We start from the raw sequence: 27,946 nt of genomic DNA on the forward strand, positions 1-27,946 counted from the left end.
CCTTTCTATATAAAAGAAAAGATAAATGATGTCCCCTTTAGATTGAAGCTGCCCGATACTTGGAGAATTCACAATGCTTTTTATGTGAGTCTCTTGAAGCCTTTTAAAGGCGATGTGCCCGATGATGGGGAGCTAGATGAGCAACCCGAAGTGGAGGAAAGCGAGAAGATACTTGTTCCAAAACAGATACTGGCACACAAAGATAGAAAGATTAAAGGTAAAGTGATCAGGCGGTTCTTGGTTAAATTCAAGAACTATCCTGTATTGGATGCGAAGTGGATGGAGGAAGAGGACCTAGCAGATACTCCTCAGATTGTGAACCTTTATCTTGAAGCATTTGGTTTAGCATAGTCTACTCCGATAGGACCCCGATTTCAACATGGGCGAATCTAGTGCAGCGGTTTTGCACAAGAGAGGAGTCACTCCGCTCCTTTGTCGATTGATTGCCCCGATATTTTGATATAGAGTCATTGATGTCCCTTTGGGTTTCATGGATACTGCTGAGCTGAAAGTATTCTGCTGTATGACTTTATGAACTGGAATTCCCGATATGAAAATGATATTGATTGATTTGTATTTGACTTGTTTGAGTGCATGAAATGATAGACGAAATGAGTGCAACATTTCGGTCTCATAAATCTCTATAGACATGATTGCAATATGGATTAGTTAATCGGGCATCTGTGAGGTCTCGATTGGATCTAGATGCGATTGCTAAATACCTTGCCGATTAATCATGGTCTAAGAATTGGAATGATTTTTGAATGTGATTGGTCATGTGATGTCCTGTGATGTGATTGTCGATTGATACATGTGCTAGATGTGTTGTTCCTAGTGCGTCGGTACTAACAGTCAGTGTCTGCTAAGACGGTTTATGGCCTGTGTGTTTTGTAGGCGTAATCGAGGGTGGTTACAATGCTTTCAAGAGGGGTTTATGTCACAAACTGGTGACATGGCCGTACCCGGACAAGCGCACTGCTGACGTGGCAGCAGAACACGAAAAACGCGCCGACAGGTTGACATAGTAGGCTGTACGGACTGTCATACGGAATTTCCATAAATCACGGCGCAAAAAGCGGGTAGCACACGGAATCCTTGATTTTACACTGGCTGAAAATTTACTAGCAGCTTTTGGAATAAATTGCTTTATTTGGAGAAGCTTTTGGATTACTGCTTTTGGGGCTCTGCTCTTGGGCATCCCTTGTAACAATAAATGAGTGGGTAGGGCCTCACTTCTCAGAGCATCTCGATGCAGAGTCTGAGAGTGAGTACCTACCCACTCTCTTGTACTTTGAACACAGATTAATACAAAAAGAAATACCGAAAAGGGCGCCAGTCTTTGGGGCCAATATCTCTAGGCACGTAACTATGACGGGCCGTGTCTACTCAAGTGTGAATTGTGAACTGTTTTGAAGTGAATCTCTGCTGTGTCACAATAGAATCTTGACTTGGGGTGTCCAAGTTTGTTACACCTTGCTACCGACGTTCTTTTTGATGAGGCAGACCTGCCCATTTTAGTCTGCTTCCCTGGCCTCAAGAGGAAGTACCTTCTGTTCCTCTCCAGGATAGGCTCAGAGATTGGGACTGTCCTGGAGACACCCCGCACGACAGCCTCTGTAGTTTCCAAGGCGGCTGACATTCCCACAGTTCGTGTTTTGATTCGGGACACCTACACTCTCCCAAAGGCCATCCTACTACCTCGGGTGAGTGGTGGTTGCTTCCGTCAGACTGTGGCGTATTCGGGCCTCTCAAATCAGTGTTTTATTGGTCGTTAGATGGGCCATCTTGCGAAGGCCCGTCCTCGGAGGAGACCCTGACCTTCACCTCAGGCTCAACCCTAGCCTTCAAGGGCTGGCAAGCAGCAGCCGACAGAGTCACATGGTTTGCAGGTAGAGCCACCCTCCGAGCGTGGCACTCAAGCACAAGAGGGCTGGGAGCAGGTTCGTGGTCGGCGTCGACAGGGGTCACCACGCTAGCCTGGCAGTGAGAGTGGCCCCAGGCTCCAGTTCAGCAGCAGTGGGTTCCCACACGGAACCATTTCGACCCTCTTTAGCAAGAAGAGGTTCTGTCTCTACCCTCCACCTCAGCCTCACCCCCGGCAGCCCCTCCCCCCCCCTCGAGTTCCCCTCCGTCCCTCCCCCTCCGCCTCCTTCCTCCTCCTCTTCCCCTCCTCACCCTTCTTCCTCTGCTGCTCCCCGACCCCCCAATCCATCTTCTCCAACTACCCCCCCTGCTTCCACCTCTCCTCCCGCTCCTGCCCCGCAACCGTCTTTGGGGGTAGGACCATCCTCGGCTGCTAGGAGATCTCTTGGCAGCGCCTTTGCCACGAGTCGTTTGGCGAGAGAGGGACAACCTTTCTTGCGAACCTCCCTTCTGGTGTAGACGTCTCCCTTTGCAGGAGTCCCTCGTGGAATGGCGAGCTTCGACATTCGTCGTCGTTGGGATTTCTTTGCCTACGACTTTACACAGTTTCTCGGTGACCCCTCACCGGACTTTGAGGCAGCTAGCTTCAGAGTTCATGTATTGTTCCTTGCAGCTAGGGGCATAGAGGCCCTGGACTGAGCGGTTGGCTTCTCTTTTCATCTATTCGGCAGGGACCGGCTTGAGTGGACTTTAGACTCTGTGTTGGAGTGGCTACAAGCACAGACCCTCGAATTCTCTCATCACATGGGAGACCTAGGGGTTACAGACTTGGTTCAAACTCTGTGGCCGTTGGCCAAGTTTTCAGTGACACCTCCAGACTCAGTAGGATGTAGACACATTGTGGTTCATTTCTTTGCTGACACGGAGAGCTCGCCATGCTATGTACACATACATGAGGAGTCCTGGACAGAGGAGGATGCCTTGAGCACGACTCATTCTTTTGGGGCTTGGGCTAGACTCTTTGCAGTCACGCCTATCTCGGGGATGCTCGGATGCGGATTATTCCCCATCCAAGCCTGCCTCGCAGATAGCACGGTTAGCTGCTGCTGCAGCATCAGTTCTCTCGCTCCCCATGAGGATTGTCTCATGGAACGTGCAGGGATTATGTGGGCCCCACTTTCAGCGCTAGAGGGGCCGACTGCGTTAGGAGCTTCAGCGATGCCTTGTGGGAGGAGAGATTGACCTTCTTATGCTACAAGAGCATCATCTGTGTGAGAGCTGCATTAGACGCTATGGTCAGCTTTTGCGTGGGTGGAATGAGACTTTCTGGTCAGCTGCATTTGGACCTGGTGGCATCCAGGGTGGGGTATGTATGACTATTGCGGACTCTTGGCAACAGGCCATTGTTGACAGAGTGCCTGGTAGGGCACGATGGATTAGTATGCTTGTTTAGGGTTGCCTCTTGGGATTCCTCAACATCTATGCGTCCAATGTGGCAAGTTCACGTGCAGCGTTTTGGTCTCACATTCTAGAGTCTCTGTGTTGCATTGGGGGTGACTTCAACATGTTGGAGGACCCCTCTGACAGGATTGAAGGTACCATACTATTGTGCATGGAGTTGAGTTGACATCTTGGGAGAGGTTATGTATGACTGGGGGTTTCAGATGTATGGCAGCATTCTAGCTTTGTGAGGCCCCCTAACAACCTGGCCTTCTCTCATTCGGACCGTAGAGTGGGAGGAGTGAATCTATCTGGGATGGATCGCTTCTACACGAGTGACCACTTCTGTGACTTGGTGGGACAATTCGCATTCTGGCTGGGACTTTTTTCGGACCATGCACCAGTGATTCTCACAGTGAAAGACAGACGGAGGAGGGGAGCACGATGCTACGCATCCCTAAGAGGGGCTTGTTGGACTCTGCGCTCAGGGAGCGAGTGGTGGCTCTTTGGACAGAGGGCTTAGACATGCAGGACTCTCCTGCTGACAGAGTAGCCTCTGGAATTGCTCAACTTAGTCGGCTATTTCTTTAGGAGTCTACGGCCCCTGCTTGGTTGCAACAAGAGAGGAGGAGCAGCTTCTCCGACGGGGCGTTTTTCCTTGCAGAGGATGTAGGAGCAGCATCCAGACAGTCCCTGGTTGGAGGAGCAGTTGTAGTAGGCTCGCCAGGAGCTTGCCATCACAGAGGAGAGGCGCCATGAGCTTGCTTTCCATCAACAGGCATCTCAGTGGACCTAGGTGGGTGACAGAGGCTTTTCTTTGAGAGAGTGGGACCCCGACATGCGCATGGCAGGGTTAGCTAGTTGAAGAGGCCTGATGGGTTGGTTGCTTCAGAGCCATAGGACATGCGTGCAGAGCTATTGACTTTCACCGTGACTTGCTGTCAACAGAGTAGTCAGAGCGTCAGGATGCATGCAGAGAGCAGGTTTGGGCACAGATGCCTTGTCTTGTGACTGAGGAAATCCGCCAGAGGCTTGAGCCGCCTCTTTAGCTAGAGGAACTCCACGTAGCCCTCAGAGCACTTCCCCGTGGTAGCTGTCCAGGTGAGGATGGTTTGACTCGCAACTTTTTTGTACTGGGACTTGCTTGGCTCAGATCTCTGCAACGCTTTTCAGTACATCCTACACACAGGAGAGATGCCTGACAGCATGAGTGAGGGTCTGATTTACTTCACTCCCAAGGAGGGTGGGTCCTTGGATGAGATTGGACAATGGCGGCCCATCACCATCCTCAACTCAACCTACAAAATACTTGCCTTTACTTTTTGGGACGCATCTGCCCTCGCACGCTCCGTGGTAAGGCTGTGGTGATACTTCTTCTTGATTTTGAGAATGCCTACGATAGAGTTGACTGGGACATTTTGGAGGGCACTCTACGCAGGATGGGCTTCTTTGATGCTTGGATTCGAGGTGTGTCTGCTCTTTACAGACGGGCACACAGTCAGGTACTTTTGGCAGGTGGTAGAGGAGATTGTTTCATGCTCACACGTTCGGTCAGACAGGGCTGCCCTCTTGCCCCCTTCCTCTTTTTGTTCTATGTTGAGGCAATGGGCAGATTTTTGTTTTCACAGCAGGTTGGTCTACGTGGCTTAGCGCTCCCTATTCGGGGTGACGAGCTACTGGATGCTGAGTTTGCAGACGACTCAACTTTGTACTTGGAGGGCTAGGAGGCCAACCTTCACAGGTGTGAGCAGGCTCTTGAGACTTTTTGTTGTGCATCAGGCGCATTGATCAACTGGAGGAAGACAATGGCTTTCACAGTTGGTAGTGCTCCTATGCTTGATTGGCTGCCAGCTGAGGGTTTCAGATGGATTCCCCCAGGGACTGCAGTTCGATACTTGGGATGTCAGGCTAGCTTGGACTTGTCTCCTGAGAAGTGATTGCTCCCCTCCTCCTGTCCATCAGGAGGAAGTTATTACATTGGAGCTCTGCACGACTTTCTCTTGCAGGCATAGTTGTAGTGGGCAACTAGGTGTTGGCTACTATGTGGTACATCACTTCTTGTTAGATCTTTTCGAGTTCCTGCATTAGCCAGGTAGAGAGGCTGATCAAGAATTTCCTGTGGTCAGGTTGCAACACTCAGATAGCCCGGGCCAAAGTGGCCTGGCAGGTCATCACTCTACCTTGTTCTCAAGGGGGGTTGGGGATCATAGACCCAACTCAGTAGAGTAGAACCCTTCTTGGGAAGTTTGCTGTCAGAGGATTGCTTCCGGAGGAGGAGCTCTGGAAGGAGTTTTTGCTTCAGCGGCTTTGTGCTAGAGTGCCTTAGGCTGGAGGCCCTTGGAGACCTTCGACCAGATGGATTTTCACAGAGAAGCGCAGAGTTGGCTTGAGCAGGAGATTGGAGGCCGTTTTGCTGTGAGTATGCTCCGCTCCTGGGAGCAGCTGCTGAGAGGCTTGGAGCAACACCAACCTACTTGCACGGAGGAGCACCTGAGACAGCCCCTTGTTTGGAAACCCATGATTAGCACTCAGAGAGGCCACTTGGTTGGTAGTAGGCCTCATGTTTCTTGGGGTCCCATGGTAGAAGGTCCAACACGCACTTTAGGTGACTGGCTACAGTTCTAAGGCTTGTTAGAGGAGCTTCAGAGCATCCAACTAGAGGGCATGAGAGGGGTACAGAGCATGTGTCATGACATCACAGAGGCAGTAGCAGTTGAGTGGCTCACACCTCTCGATCAGCAACGCCCAGATGGATGGGGGCCTTCACGCGACTAGAGGTCCTCATTGCAGTTGGAGCTTGCTTAGAGACTGTACCCTCCCTATTTTTCGAGTTACAGGGTGAGGGTCGTTTACATCGAGTTTCAATAGAGGCCCCACAGGTTGCCGAGTGCTGTTTTCAAAGGATCAGAGTGGTGGGTATCTATGGGAGGACTTGTGTCATAGATCGTGACCCAGCAACTCTTGAGACTGGCCACTGGAGGTTGTGGGCTTGGGAGAGCTGCTCACTGGCACGAGTGCAGTGGGATCCTTGAGAGTGGTTTTGGAGGGACCCTTTCGCCTCAGCTGACCATCCAAGTGTCCCTTTCTTTCAGTACACTGTTCGACTGGGACTTCACATACTGGCAGCACAGAGAGAGGCTCGTCCTGTTGCAGCACCTCATTGGCAAGAGGAGGGTCTACAGTTGAGTTCTTGTCAGCTTTTTGGGCGAGGTTGTGGGACGCAAGACAACTGCGGCGAGTCACTTTGTTCCAGTGGCTGGTTTCACGTAGAGCTACAGCAGTGGGGAGCTGGCTTGTACATAGTGGTCTCTCGGCAGCATGCGCATCTTGTGACCATCCTGTGGAAAGTCAGCGTCATTGTCTTTGGGACTGTCGTATGGCATAGTAGGTTTGGCTTCGTGTCGTTCGGCTTATGCAAGCTTTTTCCACAGCACGGTTGACACTTGGGGGGCAGCTGCTTGGTCCACTCTCACGGGCCCAACACTACAGTTTGAGCTATCCTCCACCAGCAGGATGATAGTAATACAGGGGGGTCGACCTACACTCCAGCTTGCCACAGAGATTACTCCATAGGAGTGGTGCAGTGAGAGAGAGGAGTGTTGGGAGCTCATTTGCGGCCTGATACTCTGGTTCATCGGGCGGGTCCGCTGCTGCAGCATCTTTGAGGCTCGCCCTGTACCACCGGCAGAGAGAGTTCGAGATCTTTGGGTAGAGCTCATCCATACTCTCAGGGGACAATTCGAGGGACTCCAAGGCAGCTCCGACCGCATGCGGGAGCGTAGAGAGGCTTTCCTTCGACTCTGGCGCCCTGGGCCTTTCTTCACCATGGTCCAGGGTGCTCAGATGGCACTACCGTCCACCTGTGTGGATTTTACCTCCTCCCATTTCCTGATTTAGCCTCATTGTAGATATTATGTTTTTTCATCGTGAGAGTCTCCCCTTATGATTGTTGTAGCCCTCTCTAGTAGAGGTGGTTGTAGCCCTATGGACAATTTCATTAACTAATAGAAGGATCTTTTTCTTGGGAAAAAAAGAGACTAGAGCTATGCATGTACGAGTAATCGGTCTAAAAGACCGACATGATGTGGAAGGGGAAGTCAAAGAACTTCTCCGCATGATGGGTAGTGAGGCTACTCATACAAAGGCATGAAGGGCAAGGAAGAAGACACAAGGAAATGGGGAGACTTCAAAAGAGAGAGCTCTAATCATGCGTTTCCCATCCATGGAGGCAAGGAAGGACTTCTTAAAGAAGCGTCCTACACAAAAGAAAACGGGCAGATTCCTTGGAGACGACTCACACTCTCACAACTTGCTCATATGAAAGAAGTTATGCCTGAGATAAAGACAACTTGAGAGAAGGGGAAAGTGGCATTCTACAGGGATGGACGAGTGGTTATTCTAGAGAAGCGCCCTGCATGACAACGCGAGACCTTTGGGACCACTGTAACAAACTGCCGACGTCCCAACCTACTGAAGAACGGAGCTACCGGCCGAGGGGCCTAAACCCTAGAAGAAACAGAAGCAGCAATAGATTTCTGAAAATTGCGTAGCTGTTGATGACGTGGCAGATTTTCAAAAATTGCACTGGCATGATGACGTGGTAGGCTATACAGATTTTCGTAAATTACGCTGGCAGCTTGGCTTTGCTTGTTGGACCAGAAGCTTTTGAGTTTTGAAGGCTTTTCATTGTAACTGCTTTTTTCAGGCCAAGGGCCTTTAAATATGAGGTTAGGGCTCATTCTCTGGCATGCTTCTTGGAGAAGATGCAGAGTCTGGAGTATCGGCTTGTACTATGTTGATGCAATATAAAGAAATACCGAAAGGGGCGCCAAGGTTTGGGGCCAATACTCTCTAGGGTGGAATTCCGCCACTGCGTGTCGCGTGTCGTCTCTCTTTCAGTTCAATTGTTATTGAAGTGCTAAAAGTTTGTTCAGTCTATTCTTTTCTATTGACACGTGGTGCTCGTTTTATGACAGTGGTACCAGAGCATCAGGCGTGTGCTTTCCTGAAAGCATACCAGTCCTACAAACGAGCAGACAAAGCTTTTGGAAATTTATTCAAGGTATCTTCGCCCTCCAACCCGGACCTATTAGCCACTCCCACCCTTATTTCATCGCGCATTAGGCGCGCTCACGTCTTCACCGCTCATGTCTTACAGGGCATAAGACATTAAGATCACTTGCAAGAGAAGGATCTAAGATTTGTTTCGAGCTGTTGTTTTTCTAAGAGACAGTACCATGCAGATGTCTATAGCTACCAAGCCGCACACTTCCAAGGACTTGGCAAGCTTTCAAGGAAATTTTTTTTTGCTGAAGTTATATGGTTTCTAACATCTTCCTTCGGAGTCCAACTTCTAGCAGAGTGGAGTATCCTGAAAGCTTGCCATGGAAACCCTAGGAGATTATAACTTGAAATTTCTCGACATCTCTTAGTAGATGTCTCTTGACGAGCAGATGACCTTGGAGGTCCAGTGCGATTGCTATCTTGGGACTACCATCGCCGCCAAAGAAACACTGTCTGTCCAAGAGCTGATGGACCATGCTCTGCTCGGCTATGACCTTATGGAATGAACCTAACCCTAATTTTTGGTGCAGGTTCCAGGATGGAAAGCCAGTCGACTTTTCAAGCTCGACTAATGTCGAGATTGTTTTTTTAAGTTTCAAATCTGTTTGAGAACTTGTTTGGTGATTTTGTGTGAAATGGATGGTATCTGTTTTGAACCTGTTTTGGTGCCGGTTTGAATTGTTTGACTCTGGTTTTAATACTGGTTTCATTGATTGGTGATTTTACTCCCGGGTAGAGAAGTGAGAAATACTGTTTTGGTATTGTTTGAACCTCGAAACGACGCAAGCCGATGCCTGGGGAGCGTTTCGTTGTATGTTTGAAAACCTCGGAACGACGCAGGCCAATACCTCGGGAGCGTCCCGTTGTATGCTAGAAAACCTCCAAACGACGCAGGTCGATGCCTGGGGAGCGTTTGGTTGTATGCTTGAACCTCCAAGCGACGCAAACTGCGGTTTGGGGAGCGTTTGGTTGTACAGTCCTCTGAGCTCATGGCCCGGACCTTTTTAGGTTGTTTACGGGGGGAGTGACGAGGTAGTCGTTGAGTAGCTTTATACCGCATACCGTTTGTCTCGGTGGAGTGCTCAGCGGCGCTGTTTGTTGTGTCTTGTAACATGCATATGTAAGCATTTGTGCTACATTGTGATGTGCCAATTACATTGTAATTGGATGCGATTACTTAGGTATGTAATTTTAGTTCATCAAGACACCTGTGGAAGATCAGTACGGTCTGGGTGTGATGGCTAATTTTACTACGCCGGAATATCAAGAGTTCCGATCTGGACGAAAGGAGAAGCTAACTCCTTGATCAAAACTGCTGACGTGTCATCCTACTGAAGAACGGAGCTAGCGACCAAGGGGCCTAAATCCTAGGAGAAGTAGAAGCAGCCACATATTTATGAAAATTGCGTACGTGCTGATGACGTGGCAGATTTTTGAAAATTGCGCTGGCATGATGACGTGGCAGGCTGTACGGATTTTCGTAAATTACGTTGACAGCTTTTGGCTTTGCTTTTTGGAACAGAAGCTTTTGAGTTTTGAAGGCTTTTCATTGTAATTGCTTTTCAGGCCAAGGGTCTTTAAATATGAGGTTAGGGCTCATTCTCTGGCATGCTTCTTGGAGAAGGTGCAGAGTCTGGAGTACCGGCTTGTACTGTGTTGATGCAATATAAAGAAATACCGAAAGGGGCGCCAAGGTTTGGGGCCAATACTCTTTGGGGTGGAATTCCGCCACTCTGTGTCGTGTGTCGTCTCTCTCTTTTAGTTCAGTTGTTATTGAAGTGCTAAAAGTTCGTTCAATGTGTTCTTTTCTATTGGAACGTGGTGCCCGTCTTGTGACAACCACACTCAGAGTGGCTACATGGAATTGTAATGGATCTTTGCGCCTTGATGTAGGGGCTTTGAGGATAGTTTCACAGGGAGAGACATCATTTTCTATTGTGAGACGCATCAGTCGTTGGGGCAGTCCATGCCACATGTGAGCGGATACAGATAGGAGATAGCTTGCAGACAGGAGACTCGATCAGAGCACTGAGGATGAGGTTCAGGAGGAGTGGTAGTCTTATTCAGGGAGGAGCTAGAGCCTCTGATGCATATATCTCGTAGGGATGAGCATGCTAGGTACATGTGGGTGAGACTGAAGGCAGAGACAAGCAGATACCTCTACATCGCTATTTGCTATTTCCCACCTAGTACGTCAGTATATGCATCACCTAGAGGACAGTCCCCCTGCTCTATTTTGGATGATGATATATGGGAGTTTTCAAGGAATGGTGACATTATATCCTCGGGGATTTCAATGTTAGGACTGCCCATCACCAAGTATTCTATGATACCTCTGAGAAGTTGATATGGGAGCTTGTTATTATAGAAATGGGCCTGTCTAGATTATCAGAGGATGAGAAGCATACTGCAGCCAGCCTACACACAGATGATCTGGGAGCATGCCTCATAACAGTTGGTATGATGAGGAGTGTAGAGAGACGAGGATCAGATTATAGAGAGAGGTGCTCATGGGTACTACTACACATAGACATTCACTGATTATCTTTCCCCGCCTAGTGTGATGAAAGAAGAGGGCTTACCTATCTCAGTTAGAGCGTGATCTGTATCAACTGTTTATGAGTCAAGACTCTAGTCAGGCATGGAGGCTTTTCCATGAGCACTCTCCACCGCCAGCCATCACTTCCACAGAGACATGGGGGGAATATGCTACATCTCTCTATAGAGCATCGGGGCAGCCACCTTTGCGTGACCCTCAAGAGGCATGCCCAGAAACATGTAAGGAAAGCCATGACAGGATGAAGACAGGAAGAGCACATGATGGTCTGGTAGCAAAGCACTTCATCCATGCCACAGATATACTTGTAGAGCCTCTTGCTATGATGTTTATTAGAGCCATGTATGAGGGTTTTCCTGAGACTTAAAGAGTATGTCCACGATTGTGCCTATCTTCAAGTCGGGAGATCCTATGCTTCCCGAGAATTACCGCACCATCATGGTTGGTCACGCTATATGCATCAATTCTTGAGCATGAGTTGTGGGGATGGGCATAAACCGTCAAAAGCCAGAAACCGACAAAAGCCATAAACCGTCTTAGCAGACACTGACGGTTAGTACCTACGTACTAGGAACACACATCTAGCACATGTACAAAATCGACAGTCACATCACAGGACATCACCAGACATCACAGGACATTCAACATTCATTCGGATCTTAGACCATGATTTATCGGCAATGTAGCTAGCAATCACATCTAGGTCCAATCGGGACCTCAACGATGTCCGATTGACTAACCCCTATTGCAACCATGTCTATTCGAGATCAATCAGACCAAAATGCTGCAGTCATTTCGGCTATCAGTTCCTGCACTCACAAGAAGTCAAGAACAAATCAGTATCATTATCAGGAATTCCATTTCATAAAGTCATACAACAGAATACTGTCAGCTCTCAGTATCCCTGAAGCTCAAAGAGACATCAGTGACTCTAGTATCTAAATCAAGGCATCTGTTGACAAAGGAGTGGAGTGACTCCCCTCTTGTGCATCCCACTGCACCAGATCTCTGGCCAAGCTGAATTCTGGGTTCCATTTGGAGTAGACTATGCTAAACCAAAAGCATCGAGGTAAAGTTTCACAATCAGAGGAGTATCTGCTAGGTCCTCCTCCTCCATCCACTTCGCATCAAGTGCAGGATAATTCTTGAACTTAACCAAGAACCGCCTTCGGACTTTACCCTTATTCTTCGTATCCTTATGTGCCAAAATCTGTTCAGGAACAAGGATCTCCTCGTTTTCTTCCACTTCGGGTTGCTCATCAGGCTCCCCATCATCAGGCACATCACCTTTAAAAGGTTTCAATAGACTCACATGAAATGCATTGTGAATCCTCCAAGTATCTGGCAGTTTCAGTCGGAAGGAGACTTCACTTATCTTTTCAGTAATCTGGAAAGGGCCGTAGTATCGCATACTAAGCTTTGGAAAAAGCGTCCCCTTTCCCTTTTTCTTTCGTAGGTGTGCCTTCTCAAAACGTAAGAGCACCCAATCATCCTCCTTCAATTTCATGTCGCGACGATGGCGATCCGTTGCCTTTTTCTGTCACTCTTGAGACTTCTGCAAAGTCTCGCGAACCTTGGCAAAAGCCGTATCCAGATCTCGCGTATATTCATCCGCTTCAAAGATCTTATCTTTCGTGCTCAGGAAGGGTGGAACCTTCGCAGCACCTTCAACAATCTCAAATGGCGCCTTCCCCGTCGACGAGTGTATCGTGTTATTGTAGTAAAATTCCACCAAAGGTAAATATCTTTCCCATTGAGTCTTCTGATCTGAGATATAAGAGTTCAATAAATCTAGAACCACTGAATTGGCAATCTCGGATTGCCCGTCAGTCTGCGGGTGGAACGATAACGAGAACTGCAACCGCGTGCGAATGTTCTCCCAAATTGCCTTCCAAAACAAACTCGTAAATCTGGGGTCTCTGTCGGAGACAATTGTCTCAGGCATGCCATGTAATCTAAAAATCCGGGCCACAAACAGTCTCGCTAAGTGATCCGGCTTGACTGTTTTCTTCACTGGAATGAAATGAGCCTGTTTGCTAAATCTGTCAATAACAGTCCAGATACCGTCGTGACCACTCTGTGTTCTCGGGAGATCAAAAATGAAATCCATCGCTATACTTTCCCAGGGGCGGGTGGGTATTGGTAAAGGCTGTAACAATCCCTGTGCTTTATGCCTGTCAAACTTGATCTTCTGGCATACCAAGCAACTGCGCACAAACTCTTCCACATCTTTCTTGAGTCTCGGCCAAAAGAAATATCTCTCTACCCCTTTCATGGTGGTAGCAATGCCGCGGTGACCCGTAAAAGTTGGACAGTGGCATTCAGTCATAACCTTCTCCCTCAACGGCTGTGTAACGCACAACATAGTCTTTTTCATGAAGTAGCCTTCCCGAAGGGAGTGTCCAGCTACTGTCTCCCCATCTCGTAGCCGTGTGAAAATATTTGCAAAATCTGTATCTGTGGCATACCATACTGATCGACCATATCCTCGAAGCTCCTATGATGTATCGTGGAAATAGCCAGAACCAACAGTTTCTGAGACAAAGCATCTGCCACCACATTCTTCTGTCCTTGCACATGGACAATCTGGAAGTGGAACTGTGACCAGATGTTCGCCCATCGCATCTGCTTTTCCGAAAGCTGCTTCTGTGACAAGAAGTAGCGCAAACTCTGATGGTCTGTAAAGACAGTGAAATCCGCTCCGAGTAGGTAATGTTGCCACTGAGTAAGAGCATGGATAACTGCCAAAAGCTCTTTCTCATAAATCTGTGCTGTCATCTCCGGCCTAGAGAACAAACGGCTCTCGTAAGCTATGACATGGCCTTCTTGCATCAAGACCGCACCCAGACTACGACCACAAGCATCACAGTATACTTCGAATGACTTTTGCAAGTCCGGCAAAGTCAAAATAGGTCCCGTAGTCAATTTCTCTTTCAATGTCTGAAAGGCAGTCACCTCTGTGGGTCCCCACGAAAAAGGTACTCCTTTCTGTGTCAAGATATGCAAAGGGGAAGCAACCTCTGCAAACTTTCGTATGAACCGCCTGTAGTACGAACATAGTCCCAAGAAGCTTCTAACTTCATGGACATTCTTCAAGTCGGGCCAATCACGGATAGTCTCTATCTTGGCCGGATCCATTTGCACTCCTGCTGTTGACACGATGTGTCCCAAAAAGTGCATCTCTGGTAGGAAAAATTCACTTTTCTTTGCATGAATCACTAACTTGTGATCTCGTAATCTGTACTCTCCAAAAATCCTATCCATCATCCGGTTAAATGTCGCAGGAGCATTGGTTAGGCCAAAAGGCATCACCAAAAACTCAAATAACCCAAAAGTTGTCCGAAAAGCTGTCTTGTAGACGTCTCCTGGCGCTATTCTGATCTGGTGATATCCACTCTTCAAGTCAATCCTTCTAAAGCACGAGGATCCCTGTAACCTGTCGAGTATATCATCGATCCTAGGAATCGGAAATCTGTTCTTGATGGTGATTTTGTTGAGAGCTCTATAATCGATGCACATTCTCCAAGATCCGTCTATCTTCAAAACCAACAACACTGGAGAGCAATACGGTGAAGTACTAGGCTGGACAAGACCCTTTTCCAAGAGGTCTTTCACTTGGTTCATAATCTCTTCATTCTGTGCTCGGCTCACACGGTAGGGTGGCCGGTTCGGTGGTGTACTACCAGGTATCAGATCAATGGTATGATCTTCAGGACGAGTAGGTGGTAACTCTCCTGGCAGGCCTTCTGAGAAGCAATCGGCGTGAGAGTGTAGAAAATCTTGGCGTTCTATATCAAGTTTAGACATATTTGTCCTATCATCATCACTCAACTCTTTCATAAAGATCGAGTAAACAAACAGACTGGATTTCATTAATTTTGAAATGGCCGAAGCCGATACAATAGGGACAGACTCGCCCTTTAGTTTAATATCAAGTACAATTGTTCTGCCCTTTTCTGTAGTCAAAGTCGCTTTTCTCGCCCGATAATCGACCACGGCGTTGTTCTTGTGGTACCAGGGAATCCCTAAGAGAACATCACAACCCTCCAAAGGCATTATGAAGAAGTCCTCATGCCCCAAATACCCCTGACATTGCAACCGAAGTTTGCCAATTACAAGTGTAATGGCTACGTCCCTGCCAGGTGCTGCTAGAACTGCCTCTGCAAGTGGTCCCATCCGACCGGGCGTAATCTCGAGCCGCGCCGCCAATTCCGGTGAAATGAAGTTGGCCTTGGCTCCTCCATCAAAGAAAATCAGGGCCTCTTGATCTTTCACTTTGCCCCAAGCTCGGCAAAGTTCTGTACTCTCATCCATGGTGTCGGGATCAGTACCCACACAATCTGGAACCAGTCCTGTTTTCATCTTGCCTTTTCGTACACGGTCCTCAGTTGCTCTCGAACTCTCAGGCCTTTCGTCGTCCTTGTCATTCTGTTCTTTCTGTGCCTTTTTAGGGCACTTCGTGGAAATATGTCCAGTTTCCCCGCATCCAAAGCACTTCCCCTCCCTGATGTAGCGAGTCCGCTCCTGAGGAGTAAGTCTGGGTCGTGCATCCTTTTTCTCTCTGGGTTGCTCTTTCTTTTTCTACTTTCATTCCCAGAAGTCTGTCCGGTTCGTTGTGTCGTGACCTCATATGTGGGGTAGGTCAGATTGCCAGAGTGAATTGCAAAGCCCCGCTTCGCATGACTCATCAACTCCTGAATAGAAGCTGACTTCTGTTCCAAGCAGTGGTCTCGGATCTCTGTAGGTAGACCCAATGTAAACCGCTCAATCTGTTCTCTGAACGAGATCTTCTTGAATGAAGAGGCGGGTAGAAAAGAGTTCCAGAATCTTTCACAGTAAGAATTCACTGTAACGCTCTTGGTCATCCGGAGATGGTTCAAAGAAGCTCGTATATCTCGCTCAAACTCTTGAGTCAACCAAGAAGAAATAAAAAGCCTCTTGAATTTCAGCCATGTAACTAGCACAGTCTTGCTTAATAGAAGCGTGGACCACCAAGTGCGAGCATTCCCCTTAAAACAAGAGGCAGCTCTCCGAATCTTGGAGTGCTCTGAATAGCGTCCTCCCACGAAAGCGATGTCAAACTGCTGTAAAAAAGACAAAGCCTTCGAAGCATCTGAGTATCCTGAGAAAGTATCAAACTTGATCGAGTGGCCACCTTCCTTAAACTCTCGGACTTTCTTGCTTTTATCTTCGAGAAAGTCATACTGGTTGGCTTTGTAAAAATTCTTCTTGTTTGCATAAAAGTTCCCGTTGTTAGAGTCTGAACTGTCCGTAGAGGAGTCCTCTGTAAAAGTGTCACTCACTGGGCGAGACTTAGACTTCCTTGCCTTTTTCTTGCCCTTTCCCCTTTCCGAAGCGTTGTTTCTTGCTTCACTTTTTGCTTTTCCCGTCTTCTTCGCTCGAGTCTGAAGAGCTAGAAGAACTGTCAGAAGAAGAAGAAGAAGAAGAACTAGGTAGGCCTTCAAACTTGACGCGCTTCTTCAGTTTCTTTGCCTCGTCGAATATTGACCGACAACCCAAATATCCCGGGAAGTCAGTGCCTTTCTTCTGCTTTTTGCCGTGCTTTTTGTCCTTTTGCACGTCGAAAAGCTGAGCAATCCGTGCATCAACCACGTTCTCTAGTGCCTTCTCCGTATATTTCTTGGAGGCAGAAGATTTCTTGAGAGCGGGTTTCGGGAGTGGTGTTGTGGTTCTCTACCACTCTGTCTGTACCTCTTCCAAAGAGGTCTGGTTCATATATTTTGCCATCTTCGGGTCCTTGGCAAAATTGAGCATCATCTTTGTTGCATCATCAATCAATTTTCGACGCTCCATCTCTCGCTGCTCCGCTGGAGTAGGCCTAGGCGGGCCATACTCCGTGCCGGAATCTTCGTTGTGATCCCTGCCTGCATCTCCAGATGCAGAGGGAGTCAACTGATCATTGCCTGAAGCCATAGGTGCCGCGGAAAAAAATTCGGGGATCAGATTTCCCGTAGAAGAGAAATCTGCCGTGCTCTGATACCACTGTAACAGACTTGGACACTCCAAGTCAAGAATCAACCGCGACAGCACCAAATAACCACTTCAAAACAATTCACAGATCACAATAGATTTGCACTGGCCTGGCGGAGTTCCGTGCCTAGAGATATTGGCCCCAAAGACTGGCGCCCCTTTCGGTATTTCTTTTTGTATTAATCAGATCAAAGTACAAGAGTGTGGCTAGGGTTTCACTCTGAGACTCTGTGTCCAGATGCTCTCCGAAGTGAACCCCTCTCCACATATTTAAAGGTACAAGGGATGCCCAAAAGCAGAGCCCCAAAAGCTTTTAAAATAAAAGCATAAGAGTTCAAAAGCTCTTCTCTCTCAAGTTCTCCTTTTTTTTGGTTAAAAAAAGCATTCTCTTCAAAAGCGAAATTCGCGTCGCTCATCATTAATTTTTTTTTTCTTCTTTTCAACCTCCATGATTTCCGGAAATTAGGGTTTTTGGCAGAAATAAGGGTTTGCAGGAATTTTAGGGTTTCTGGCAGAAATTAGGGTTTCTGCTATCCGCCACGTCATCACTTTGTGACATGCCCACAGAGCTGATTTGGGGGATCTTAGCTTTATGCAGGACAGTGGTAGGACGGGTATGCACTACTTAGGACATGTCCGACATGGTTCACTCCACCATTGGGGTGAAGCAGGTGTGTCCCCTATCTCTGACTCTCTTTGGGATATATGTAGATGAGTTTTCAAATTATGTACAGACAGAGGGTGATAGAGGTGCTCAGCTTGCAAGGACATGGATTCTATTGCTATTATATGCTAATGATATTGTGCGGATCTCAGATTTCTCTAGAGGGGATGCAACGTCATTTGGAGGCATTGCATGTATTTGCACATGATAGTGGATTGTCTGTGAACCTTGGTAAGACCAAGGTAATGATGTTTAACACTATATCGCAGTGGGTATGGTGGTTGTCCCTATTTTTACATATGGTCGAGAGACTGTGGAGTATGCAGATACATATACTTATCTTGGGGCGGTTTTCAGTGGTCCAGTATTTTCCCTGAGAGGTGCAGCTCATATGCGATTGACTAGAGCCTATGCAACATTGGGGAGACGTGAGAGGATATGTTCGCAAATTCAGTTCCAGGAACCTTGGCCAAAGCTTTGACACTTTGGTCACTTCGGCCATGCTGTACGGAGTGGAGATATGGGGCCCCTCAGTTGATCATCATAGCAAAGCTGGCAAAACTGATGGATGGAGATGTATGGAGAGGCCCTTGGTGTCTATGATTTCTCGGATGATTAGGGCCAAGGCCTCAGTACCACATGACATTGTTAGGGCGGAGCTCGTTGCTCCTCCATTGGTAGTGGAGGCACTCACTCGATCAGTTTCATTTATGCATAGCACTTGGGCTCTCCCTAGAGACAGATATGCTCTATTAGCACTAGAGTCTTCGCGAGAGCTGGCATTGCAGGGAGATAGATCGTCTTGGTATGCAGAGATGGCATCTTGATTTCAGTTACATGGCTTTAGTATGGATTGGCTACCCCCATTTCAAGTACTCTCTGGATGCACCCTCCATCTCCCTCACTAGGGAAGAGATTACCAGGGACTTGGTTCAGTTGGATACGAAGAGGACATGGATACAGCCTACACATGAGTTGGGTATGAAGATGGCTTTCTATAAAGAGCATCTTCTCTAGCTCACGGTGTATGGTTTTGTGATCAGACCGGGATACATAGATACTCATCTATCCCACGGGATACAATGTGCTATTGGTCAGATACGCACATCCTCACATCAGTTAGAGATCGTGACAGGCAGATTTAGAGGAGTACCCACTGAGTCCAGGAGTTGTTAGGTGTGCCAGATAGAGCCCGAGACAAAGCTACATTACATGTGTCACTGCCCAGTATACTATGAGATACGAGACCGCTTTCACTGTCTTTTCAGATAGGGTTTTGGACCACTTTCTAGAGTCATGAGATACCAGGATGAGAGATGCCTCGGATTATACTTACTGGAGAGTCGCAGACAGAGAGAGAGGGGCTCAATGAGAGAGATCCAGCGACAGCCGCAGATTACAGATTTCTTTCAGTTACAGACAGAGGAGTTGGAGCAGCCCCCATGGGGGGGCCCTCTCGACATCGACGCAGATTGCGACAGAGGATCCATACGATATTGGCGCGACATAGGAGCCGTCCCGACGGAGTGCTTACCTTGGAGGACATTGAACCTCTATAGCCTTTTGGATACTGATGTATATGTATATGATGCCTCTACTATCAGAGAGCTCCATTGTATCAGCTCACCCTTTGTATTCCCTTTGTATCAGCTTTCACCCCACCCCTACCCACTATTTTCTTTTCAGTTCTTTGTACTTTTGTACCCAGACCTGGTATTAGATTCACCGCTTGAAACCTTTTGGTCTCATAGGTCATTTTGGCCTTTTGAAGACGTTAGTATTACATTTTATTTCATTTTTTCATCTCTCTCTCTCTCTCTCTCTCTCTCTCTCTCTCTCTAGCCCTAGGCGTCCCCCCTCTCTGCCCTATTTATGCAGAAAAGGTCTCCCCTATTCTTACCAGCTGCTAGGGGCCTATAAAAGCACCCCGTCTCTCAGTCTCAGACATAAAAAAAAACAAGGCACCAAAGGTTCTTACATGCTGCTGTAGATGTCAGCCATAAAGGAGATGACGTCGATGAAGTTTGAACCCTATGGCTGCCCCAAGTGCACCAGATGTCGCCACCACCAAGTTAACAGTTCCATTGAGAAGAAGTACCTCTGGAGATTGTTTCCATCACGAGAAGGTGCTGTTTTTCTCTCTTTTCAGCGGCTGATCTACGAGAAGGAACCCTAGAGAACGCCTTTCCGGTGTGTAGATCTCGAAGGGAAGGTCCTCTACACAAAGTTCTCTTCCATTGAGCTGCTTTTCGAGTTTCAAGTCTTCATAGGGGATGCTTTTATGTTTAGATGGTTTGATTCTGTTAGTGTTTGTTTGCAGGTGTTCTCCCTTTGCATGATGGAGCAGGAGCAGAGGAAGGCAAGAGCCTCTGCACAAGAAAAGCGCTATGTGGAAGCAGAGCCAGATCAGCCCAAAGGTCTGCACCATAAGATTGGGAGTAGATCCACACGTCTGAGAGTTGTAGACTCTGGAGTTTGGATTAGAGAGTAGAGATTCTCGAGCAGGGACTTAGCGTTCAGGATAGCAGAGTTGATGCTAAGATTTATACTGAAGAGGACTTTGGGTATTGAGTCGGAATAGAGTCATAGAGATGCCATGCCCTAAGGCTGGATAGTGTGCTCCAGAAATGAGAGCCTTAGTTCTTGAGGATTCTCAATAAGGAACAGAGGTTCCTGAGATTACGGTTTTTGTCTTATGCAAAATTTGTATGTTTTTGGAAAGCCTAAAATTTAGAATACTTTAGGAGGTTTATATTATATCCAAAATTATCACTCCATAAATCGTAAAACTACAAACCAAGACTACCATAAGCTATAAATTTGAGGCTTTTAAAGGACTGCTATGTAAGCTTACCCTTCCCATCTGCGTTAAGCCACCCCCACCCCCACCCCCCCCCACCCCTCGTTGCCTCCGCCCCCGTCTCTTGAAGGTCCTTTCGGTTTGTCCTTTTCAGCTTCAACTCACCTTAGCCGTTGCCTTGCCCTCCTCCTCCATAGCAGCACGCACATATGGAGGCTCCCGCTCCGCCCCAGAGGGACTCAGACAAAGTCCCCTTTCTCGACCCTGCAGAGCCCACCATCCGACTTGCTCTATCACCGACAAAGCAAGCGAGTTTTGCAGGAGAAGTAGAGCGCCTTCAGGCCACCTCTGTCATCTGTAAGATTATCGGGAGCCGACCCAACAAAGGAGAGGTGCACGACCTCCTCCATGCCGGCCTTCTTGCAGAGGCGGGAAAGATCATCAACATATAGCTCCTCGGGTGTGGTTACTAGCATATCGAGTTTGAGACTCCCAAGATGGCTTCCAAGGTCATTTTGATGAGCCTATAGGCCATCCAAGGAGTTAGGGCTCATTTTAGATAGTGGTGCCATGGTTTCGACTCAGCTTCTGATGTTCTTGTCGAGGAAGTAGATTTGTCCATTTCGGTTTTCTTTCTCGGCCTGTAGAGAGAGTACCTCCTGCTTTTTTATTGGATTGGTTCCGAGATTGGGATGGTGTTGGAGACCATGCGCATGGTAGCTTCATCCGCTGCCAAGGCAGTTGACATATCTAAAGTACATGTTTTGGTTCGGACACCCACTCTCTCCCGAAGGTAGTTCTTCTACCAAGGGTAAGTGGCGGTTGGCTCCGCCAGAGCGTGGAGTATTTGAGACTCCCAAACCAGTGCTTCATATGTAGAAAGATGGGCCATCTTGCGAAGGCATGTCCTTGTGGGAGACCTCGACCCCTATCACACTCTCAGGCTCCCAAGGCTGGTCAATCATAGTAGACAAAGACCCAGGGTGCACAGGTTGGTGCATCTTTAGAGATGGGTGGCCAGTTAGCTGATGGTTGGTAGCAGGTACCTGGACGCCGTCGTTAGGTACGGGACTTTCCATACCGCCTCCCCTGGTGGTTGACCTAAGACATGCCAACATCATTGGGTTCATACAAGGAACCGTGTTGGCCCTCTGCAGTAGGATATTTCTAAGGAAACCCCTTCCATCCCCACCCCCCGCTTCTTTCCCCCCCTTGCGCTCCTCTCATCTCTCTCACAGACACCCTTGCCTCCTCTCTTGTCCCTTCTCAAACTCCTCCACCGGCTCAGGGGATAGGACACTCCTTTGCAGGTCGGACAGGTCTTGGTAGTGCTTTCGCTACGAGGCGGTTGGCTCTGGGGGTCAGCCCTACGTGAGGGCGCGACTTTTGGTGTAGTCTTCTCCCTTTGAGTTAGTCCCTTGCGGGTTGACCAGTTTTGACATTCGTTGACGATGGGATTTCTTTGACTACGACTTTACGTGATTTCTTGGCGACCCATCTCCTGGCGTGGAGGCAGCTTGTTTACATGTTCTGTTTCTGGCGACCATAGGTGCCAAAGCTTTGGATACAGCGGTGGTCTTCTCCTCTACGCTCTATGGCAGGGATCACACAGTGTGGACTCTGGAGTTTGCATACAATACTAGATTGGCTTGAGGTCCAGGCTCTTGAGTTTTCGCACCACACGGGCGACCTGGGAAAGTTAGACTCGATTCAAACACTTCCGGTGCTAGCCAAGTTCAATGTGACGCCATCTGATGTAGCTGGTTGTAGACACATTGTGATATACTTCTCTGTAGACACGCAGAGTGCTCCTTGTTATGTATTTGTACATGAGGATTCCTGGACGGAGGATATAGCCCTACCGACTGCATGCTCTTCTTGGGCATGTGTTGGGCAGTCACTTCAAGCACGTTGGTAAACCTCTTTTGGGATGTGCCTAGTAGTGCGTAGTGCATGGACATGTGTACATACAAATGTAAATGCATGCATTTGGAAGTGTTGACAAAGTAATATTGGGTTTCCAAGTATGGTGGACAATGTATATATGGAAAAATAGTCAGGTTTGCGTGCCAGTAGTCAGGTTTGCGTCCCTCCTGTTCCCCGAACGCGTTCCCAGAAAGTTCCGGGGGCCGGAACAAAAATGTGGAAGGAACGGTGTTCCCTAATTTTTCGTAACCGGACTGGCAGGCTGAACGGGAACGGAATGGCATGCCGGAATGACGCATTTCAAAAAACGTGGTTGTTTGACAGATTTTAAAAATCCGGCTATTGGGGATATTTGGGCGCTTTTGAATGGTTTTGGGGGGGGGAAAGAGAGGGGGTCTTGTCCTCTTTTATATAAGCCAAGGGTCTCAAGGCATTTCTTCAATCTTGAATCTTCATACTTCCTCAAGCCTCAAGGGCCAAGGCAAGAGCTTGAATTTTCCTCAAGCCTTCAAGGCTCACTCTCGAGTCTCCAACTCTTCATCAAGCCAAGGCACTAGCCTCTCTCTCCCTCCCTTGGGCCTCAAGGCTTTAAGCCTCAAGGCTCAAGCTTGAGGCTCCACTTCTCCCTCAAGGTCATCAACGAGCAATTGTTGAGGTATTTGAAGCCAAGGATGCCGCCATCAAAGCCAACAAAGAAGAGAAAGAAGCGGTAAGGCCTAAGCGTCCCACAATCGGTCCCAACAACTTGGTTTTTCCCTCTTCTACACCTTCTTCATCGGTTGGTAGTAATAGTAATGCGGCAACGACGGAGACGACGGTGATATCATTTCAATCGCCATTGTCAATGCCTATACTACTCCGGTCTTAACTCCCAAATCTCACCAACGCACCCTACATACCACTTGGGATCCAAAAAGGAAGGAGGATGTGGATGCAAGTGTTACCCGCTTTTTCCATCATGATCACATTCCCCTTCATAAAGGCTCGGTAAGACTTACTATCGTTTTCATACAATCAATCATCTCGATTCTCATCCTCATCTAAATAGTAAATCCTAATACCTCTTGTGTGGAATTTCTAGTTCGGAGTACTTCAAGACTATGTGCACGAGGATTGGAGAGTATGGGGCACGCTACGTGCCACCCTCTTCGGAGGCCCTCCGCACTTCTCTACTCGATAGAGAGAAGGCCTTTGTGGAGATGGCAACCTTTAACATGAAGAGGAAATGGATGGAGCGACACTAGGAGGAGGTCCATCCATGGCATTGTTGCCTATTCCAAAGGGGAGATATATTTTGCCCACTCCCATGACGCCTCGGAGACCTGAAAATCAGTAGTTGTCCTTGTGGGTGAGTGGGAAGCGGTCAGGGAGCAAAGTGCTTCTAAAGTACTGTGAGACCCGCTTCGCCTACAACTATCTTATGGTAAGCCGCTTTGTAGAGTGTCAAAATGTAGTGCGGCAACTCTTCATCAGTAGAGTTTGCTGAGATTTCCCATACAAGTACTGTCACAGGGATCGTTTGTACAGGGAAGGTAGAGGATCCTGAGCTCTGGGAGTCTCTAAAGACTATTGACAAAATGGTGAAACCAGTGATCCACTTGCTTAGAGTGATGGATGGTATACAACCTTGCATTGGCAAGGTCTATGAAGCAATGGTTTGCATGGTCGAGGCGCTTGAAGATCATGAGAAGGACCCAGATAGGCTCGAAGAAATCAAAGAGCTTTGCAGTAGCAACTGAAATGCCTATAGTTCACCTCTTCATGGTGCAGCTTTTGTGTTGGACCCAGAGTTCTAGGGTGTAGGGCAAGAACATGATTCGGAGGTAAACACACATTGGAACACCATCTTGAAGAAGCTTCACCCTGATCGTGACATGCAACACAAAATCAAGGATCAGCTTGCATCTTTCAGGGATATGCGATGATCATTTTGGACAATCGATGCCCAAATTGATCGCACCAAGATTTCCTCCGTCTTGTGGTGGCAAGAAAGTGGTTCAAATGGTCCCGATCTTCAGCGACTTGTCGTCCGCATTCTCAGCCAAGCGGTTAGCTCCGCTTGCTTGGAGCAATTGTGGAGTGTATATAGCCACATTGCATCTAGAAAGAGAAACCGACTTGGAGTAGAGAAAGCAAATGACCTTGTTTTTGTCAATGCAAACTTAAGAATGCTTTGCAAATCATCATCCAAAGTGACAGATCCTTTTCTACAGTGGGAGATGGAGGCAAAGGTGGAGGTACTTGGAGAGGCAAGAGGATCTATGCATGAGGATGAGCCTATGCAGGAGGATTGGGATGATATTCACGATGTCCTGGACTCCACTATAGATTGGGAGGTGGGATGCTCTTCTGTCCCTACCCAGAGGTGAACATCAGGCATGAGTCATGAGTCATGACTCATTGCTCATTTGTTTCCTTTGTTGCCGCCGGCTTTGCCCCTTTTTTGTATTGCACTACCACATGAGTGATTGAGTCTTGACATGTCACCTAGTGACTCTTACAGTTGTTATTTAGCACTCTAGCCTCTACTTGTCTTTTTGTAGCGCCTCGGCTGGCCTTGTAAGCCATCTTTATAATCTATGATCTATCATCTTTTTGCTCCAAGCTTTTGTGTGAATTCTGGACTCTATTCAACTTTGAGTTAATGTTCTTTTTATGAAGAATCAAGATGCTTTTGTAAAGGATGATCCCAATTCATGTATTGTGTGTAGTGTGCAATCGCGTGTAAGCCTTAAAACTGAAGAATCATTGGAAAGCATGCCTAAATAGGATTCTACTTGGACTAATGGGTGTGTATGGCTCTCTACTCACATATAAGTTAAATCCAACCTAATTTAAGCATATTTTAAGCTTACCGTTCCGACCCCCGTTTCCGTTCGGCTTTTCGGGGGGGGATTCCGGAAACGTCCCGGGGGCCCCCTTTCCGGGTAACTTTGGTTGTAAGTGGCATCTTTTGCGGTAAATCAATGTGCTCTGTGAACACCAGTAGATATTCGCCAAATTTTCAAAGGTGCTGTGCGTATTAGTTCTCACTGCCGCAACTGCATGTATTTACGTCTGTTGTTAAAGTAAGTCCATCCTTGGTCCTTTGGTTACTAGCAAAAATCTGTGCTCGTTCTTAAGGACTAGCTGCCCTCAAGCTTTGGCTTCATTTGTGATGGGTGAATTGTAGTAATGTCTTCCTTCCTACATAGATCCTAATTACTTATGTTATATTTTGCAGAAAGCAACGATATTTTTCTTGTTGCAGCGAAGGTACAATGCCCCAAACTAACTTCCTTTACATGCTCTGTTAAAACCAAAAAAGTGTTTTGACAGTATCTGATAATAATACATTCATTTAATCATTCTTGGGTCAGTTGTAGAATCAACAAGCGTAAACAAAAATACTGGTTTAAGCAGGGTCATTGTATTGGGATATCACTGAATGCAGCCGCTCATGGATGCAGTTTCCATCCCTCACCACAACCACCCATGTAGGATTCTGCACAATGTGGCTTATATTTGTTGTTTAGGATTCGATCATTTATGCCTCACTGATAAGATGGTTACATTCAAATGCAGAACTGACTTTTTTTGGCAATTTGTGGCATCCCGGTTGTTATGTTGTTGTTCTGTAAAATATATCTTCTCTTTTTGAAGTACTAGGTGATTGCTTGCTTTGCTTATTCAAGTCGTCTGTCACCACAGTAACCAATAGAACACGTTTGCTCTGGTCTTTACGTATTGACAAGTGCTCATGCAAAAATTTTGGTTGAGGTGTGAGGACAATTGTGCATAGTAGCTCCTTCAGCATTTAGAGGCACATTTCATTTCATTGTTACTCTCAAACACAAGACACAAAATTATCAACAGGAACTTTATAAATATTTTTGTTAATTTTTGATTTTGGTTATAAATTTTTGTGTAGGTGGTGTCATCTACTCTACTCAAAGCTTTGAAGCTGAAGCAGGCAGAATTTTCAAGTCATCTTCCAACCACTTATTCTGCTGAAGATAGTACACGGGAATTACTTCAAGCATGGCAGCCCTTTTCCATGGGGTTCAAGCGCTTGTATATTAGATTACTTTTTGCTGTGAAATCTGAATTTTGAAGACGTGAACATCAAAATATGTGCCTATACAGTGAAACTATTTGTGCAGATGGTGGAATTCTGTTGCTTTACCTCCAGATCTTGGGCCTAATGATGAAGTGGATTTCCGGAATCAGTTGAAGGAGCTTGCATCACAGGTTAGTGCTGAGCCTGTTGAATTCTTTGTACTACACATATTTAAAGGTTTCCTGGATGATGATTCATTCAAAGACCAGCAACTGTTTTTGTACTGGAGGATCTGTAATTTTGAACAAACCAAATCCTGTTGACTTATTAGTGGAAATGATTATTAGTTTAGGAATAAGGCTGTGCTTTGGGCTAAAAAGTCAATACAACGCATGATGAAGTTGATGGTTATATTGTCTTATGGGTTACTACGGTGAGTCTGTAGCTGCACTTTTCTTCATAAGTGAATTTGGGCTCTTCCTGGATTTATCTAGGTATATGTTTTAGTTGTATTAGTGGACATGCAGATTTCACATTGTAAAGATCTCGTCCTAGTAGTGACTAGTTGATATTTTGGAAATCCTATTCTTAGTGGTGTGTATGTCCTATCAACTACCTTTTTGGTGCTTTAATTCTTCCTATCTAAGATTTTTTCTAGTGCTAGGCTTCATTGTGGCTGAGGGCCCAGGAATTTTTTTAGAAAACCTGATTGCCAGGCTGGGCAGCAGTGTCTGATAAACAAGAAAGATCTTGAAAGTGTTTTGCAAAGAGATAATCATCATTAACAATCATGTCCAGTAGGCAGCAAGATTGAGTTGGCCAAAGTGACTCATCGGACCAAAAGATTCACTCTGAAGGGTAAAAATTGCATCTTCAAGTGTGGAGTAAATCCAAATAAGAGCATCACCTCTTGAACCCAATTAACAGATATATGCTGTGGACGCTTATTGTGTCATAGAAAACTACAGGCCTTACTTGTTGTCAAAGGCTGCTACCCTTGGCAGATAGTTGCGGAACTTGGTAAGTACGGTTCTCTCTTGTGCCTTATAGATGTGAGGTTGATGTGATGGCTCTGTGATGCCATTCACTCGTATTTTATTCCCATAGTGATGATGGTGCAGTATCTGGGACGTGTTGCTCATTGTTTATCGAGGAAAGAGTCTCCAGCACCAAAGGCCTTCATTATTGGAAGAGCAAATTTTTGCACTCTCTTCCATTTCTTCTTCACGCAATCTCTAGATTGCTCCCTTCATAGAAATTACACTCTTCTTGGAAATCCATTGAGTAATACTGTGTGATCAACTTGCATATCCAGCTCACCAATATTTGTCGTGCACTGTAGACCACAATGTTGTGCCGTGGCATGCACATAATGAGAAATGACAAAGTCTACATCACTTGTTATGCTTTTTGATGTATGGGAGCAAATGCTAAAATGTACATAGTGATGTGTGAAGGCGGTTGCTATGGTTGCTATTGCGTGCATACCTTACCAGGGTGTTGTGGCCCTAGACGTGACGCTGTTGCTTGTTTTCTCACTTTAGAACATGACTATTAAGAATGTACGTGTGTCAAGTGGATCAAGGTGGTGCACTAGTCTCA

At 47.0% G+C, this 27,946-nt stretch overlaps 1 protein-coding gene across 3 annotated transcripts in view; it reads left to right on the forward strand.

Annotated features, from left to right (window-relative positions):
* The window catches only part of ATXR2 (histone-lysine N-methyltransferase ATXR2), a 167,143-nt gene that overhangs the window by 71,331 nt on the left and 67,866 nt on the right, over nucleotides 1–27,946 (forward strand). For all 3 annotated transcript variants that reach the window (XR_015189576.1, XM_086522852.1, XM_086522853.1), the window contains exons 6-8: nucleotides 25,529–25,560; nucleotides 26,216–26,358; nucleotides 26,448–26,535. Coding sequence is in view for 2 of the 3 variants with exons in the window: in XM_086522852.1 (XP_086378978.1) it covers nucleotides 25,529–25,560; nucleotides 26,216–26,358; nucleotides 26,448–26,535 (263 nt within the window). In the remaining variant the exon portion in view is untranslated. The remainder of the gene's footprint in view (nucleotides 1–25,528; nucleotides 25,561–26,215; nucleotides 26,359–26,447; nucleotides 26,536–27,946) is intronic.

The sequence above is a fragment of the Adiantum capillus-veneris genome, chromosome 11, assembly GCF_014529385.1.
Source record: "Adiantum capillus-veneris isolate H3 chromosome 11, ASM1452938v2, whole genome shotgun sequence".
Lineage (NCBI taxonomy): Eukaryota > Viridiplantae > Streptophyta > Polypodiopsida > Polypodiales > Pteridaceae > Adiantum > Adiantum capillus-veneris.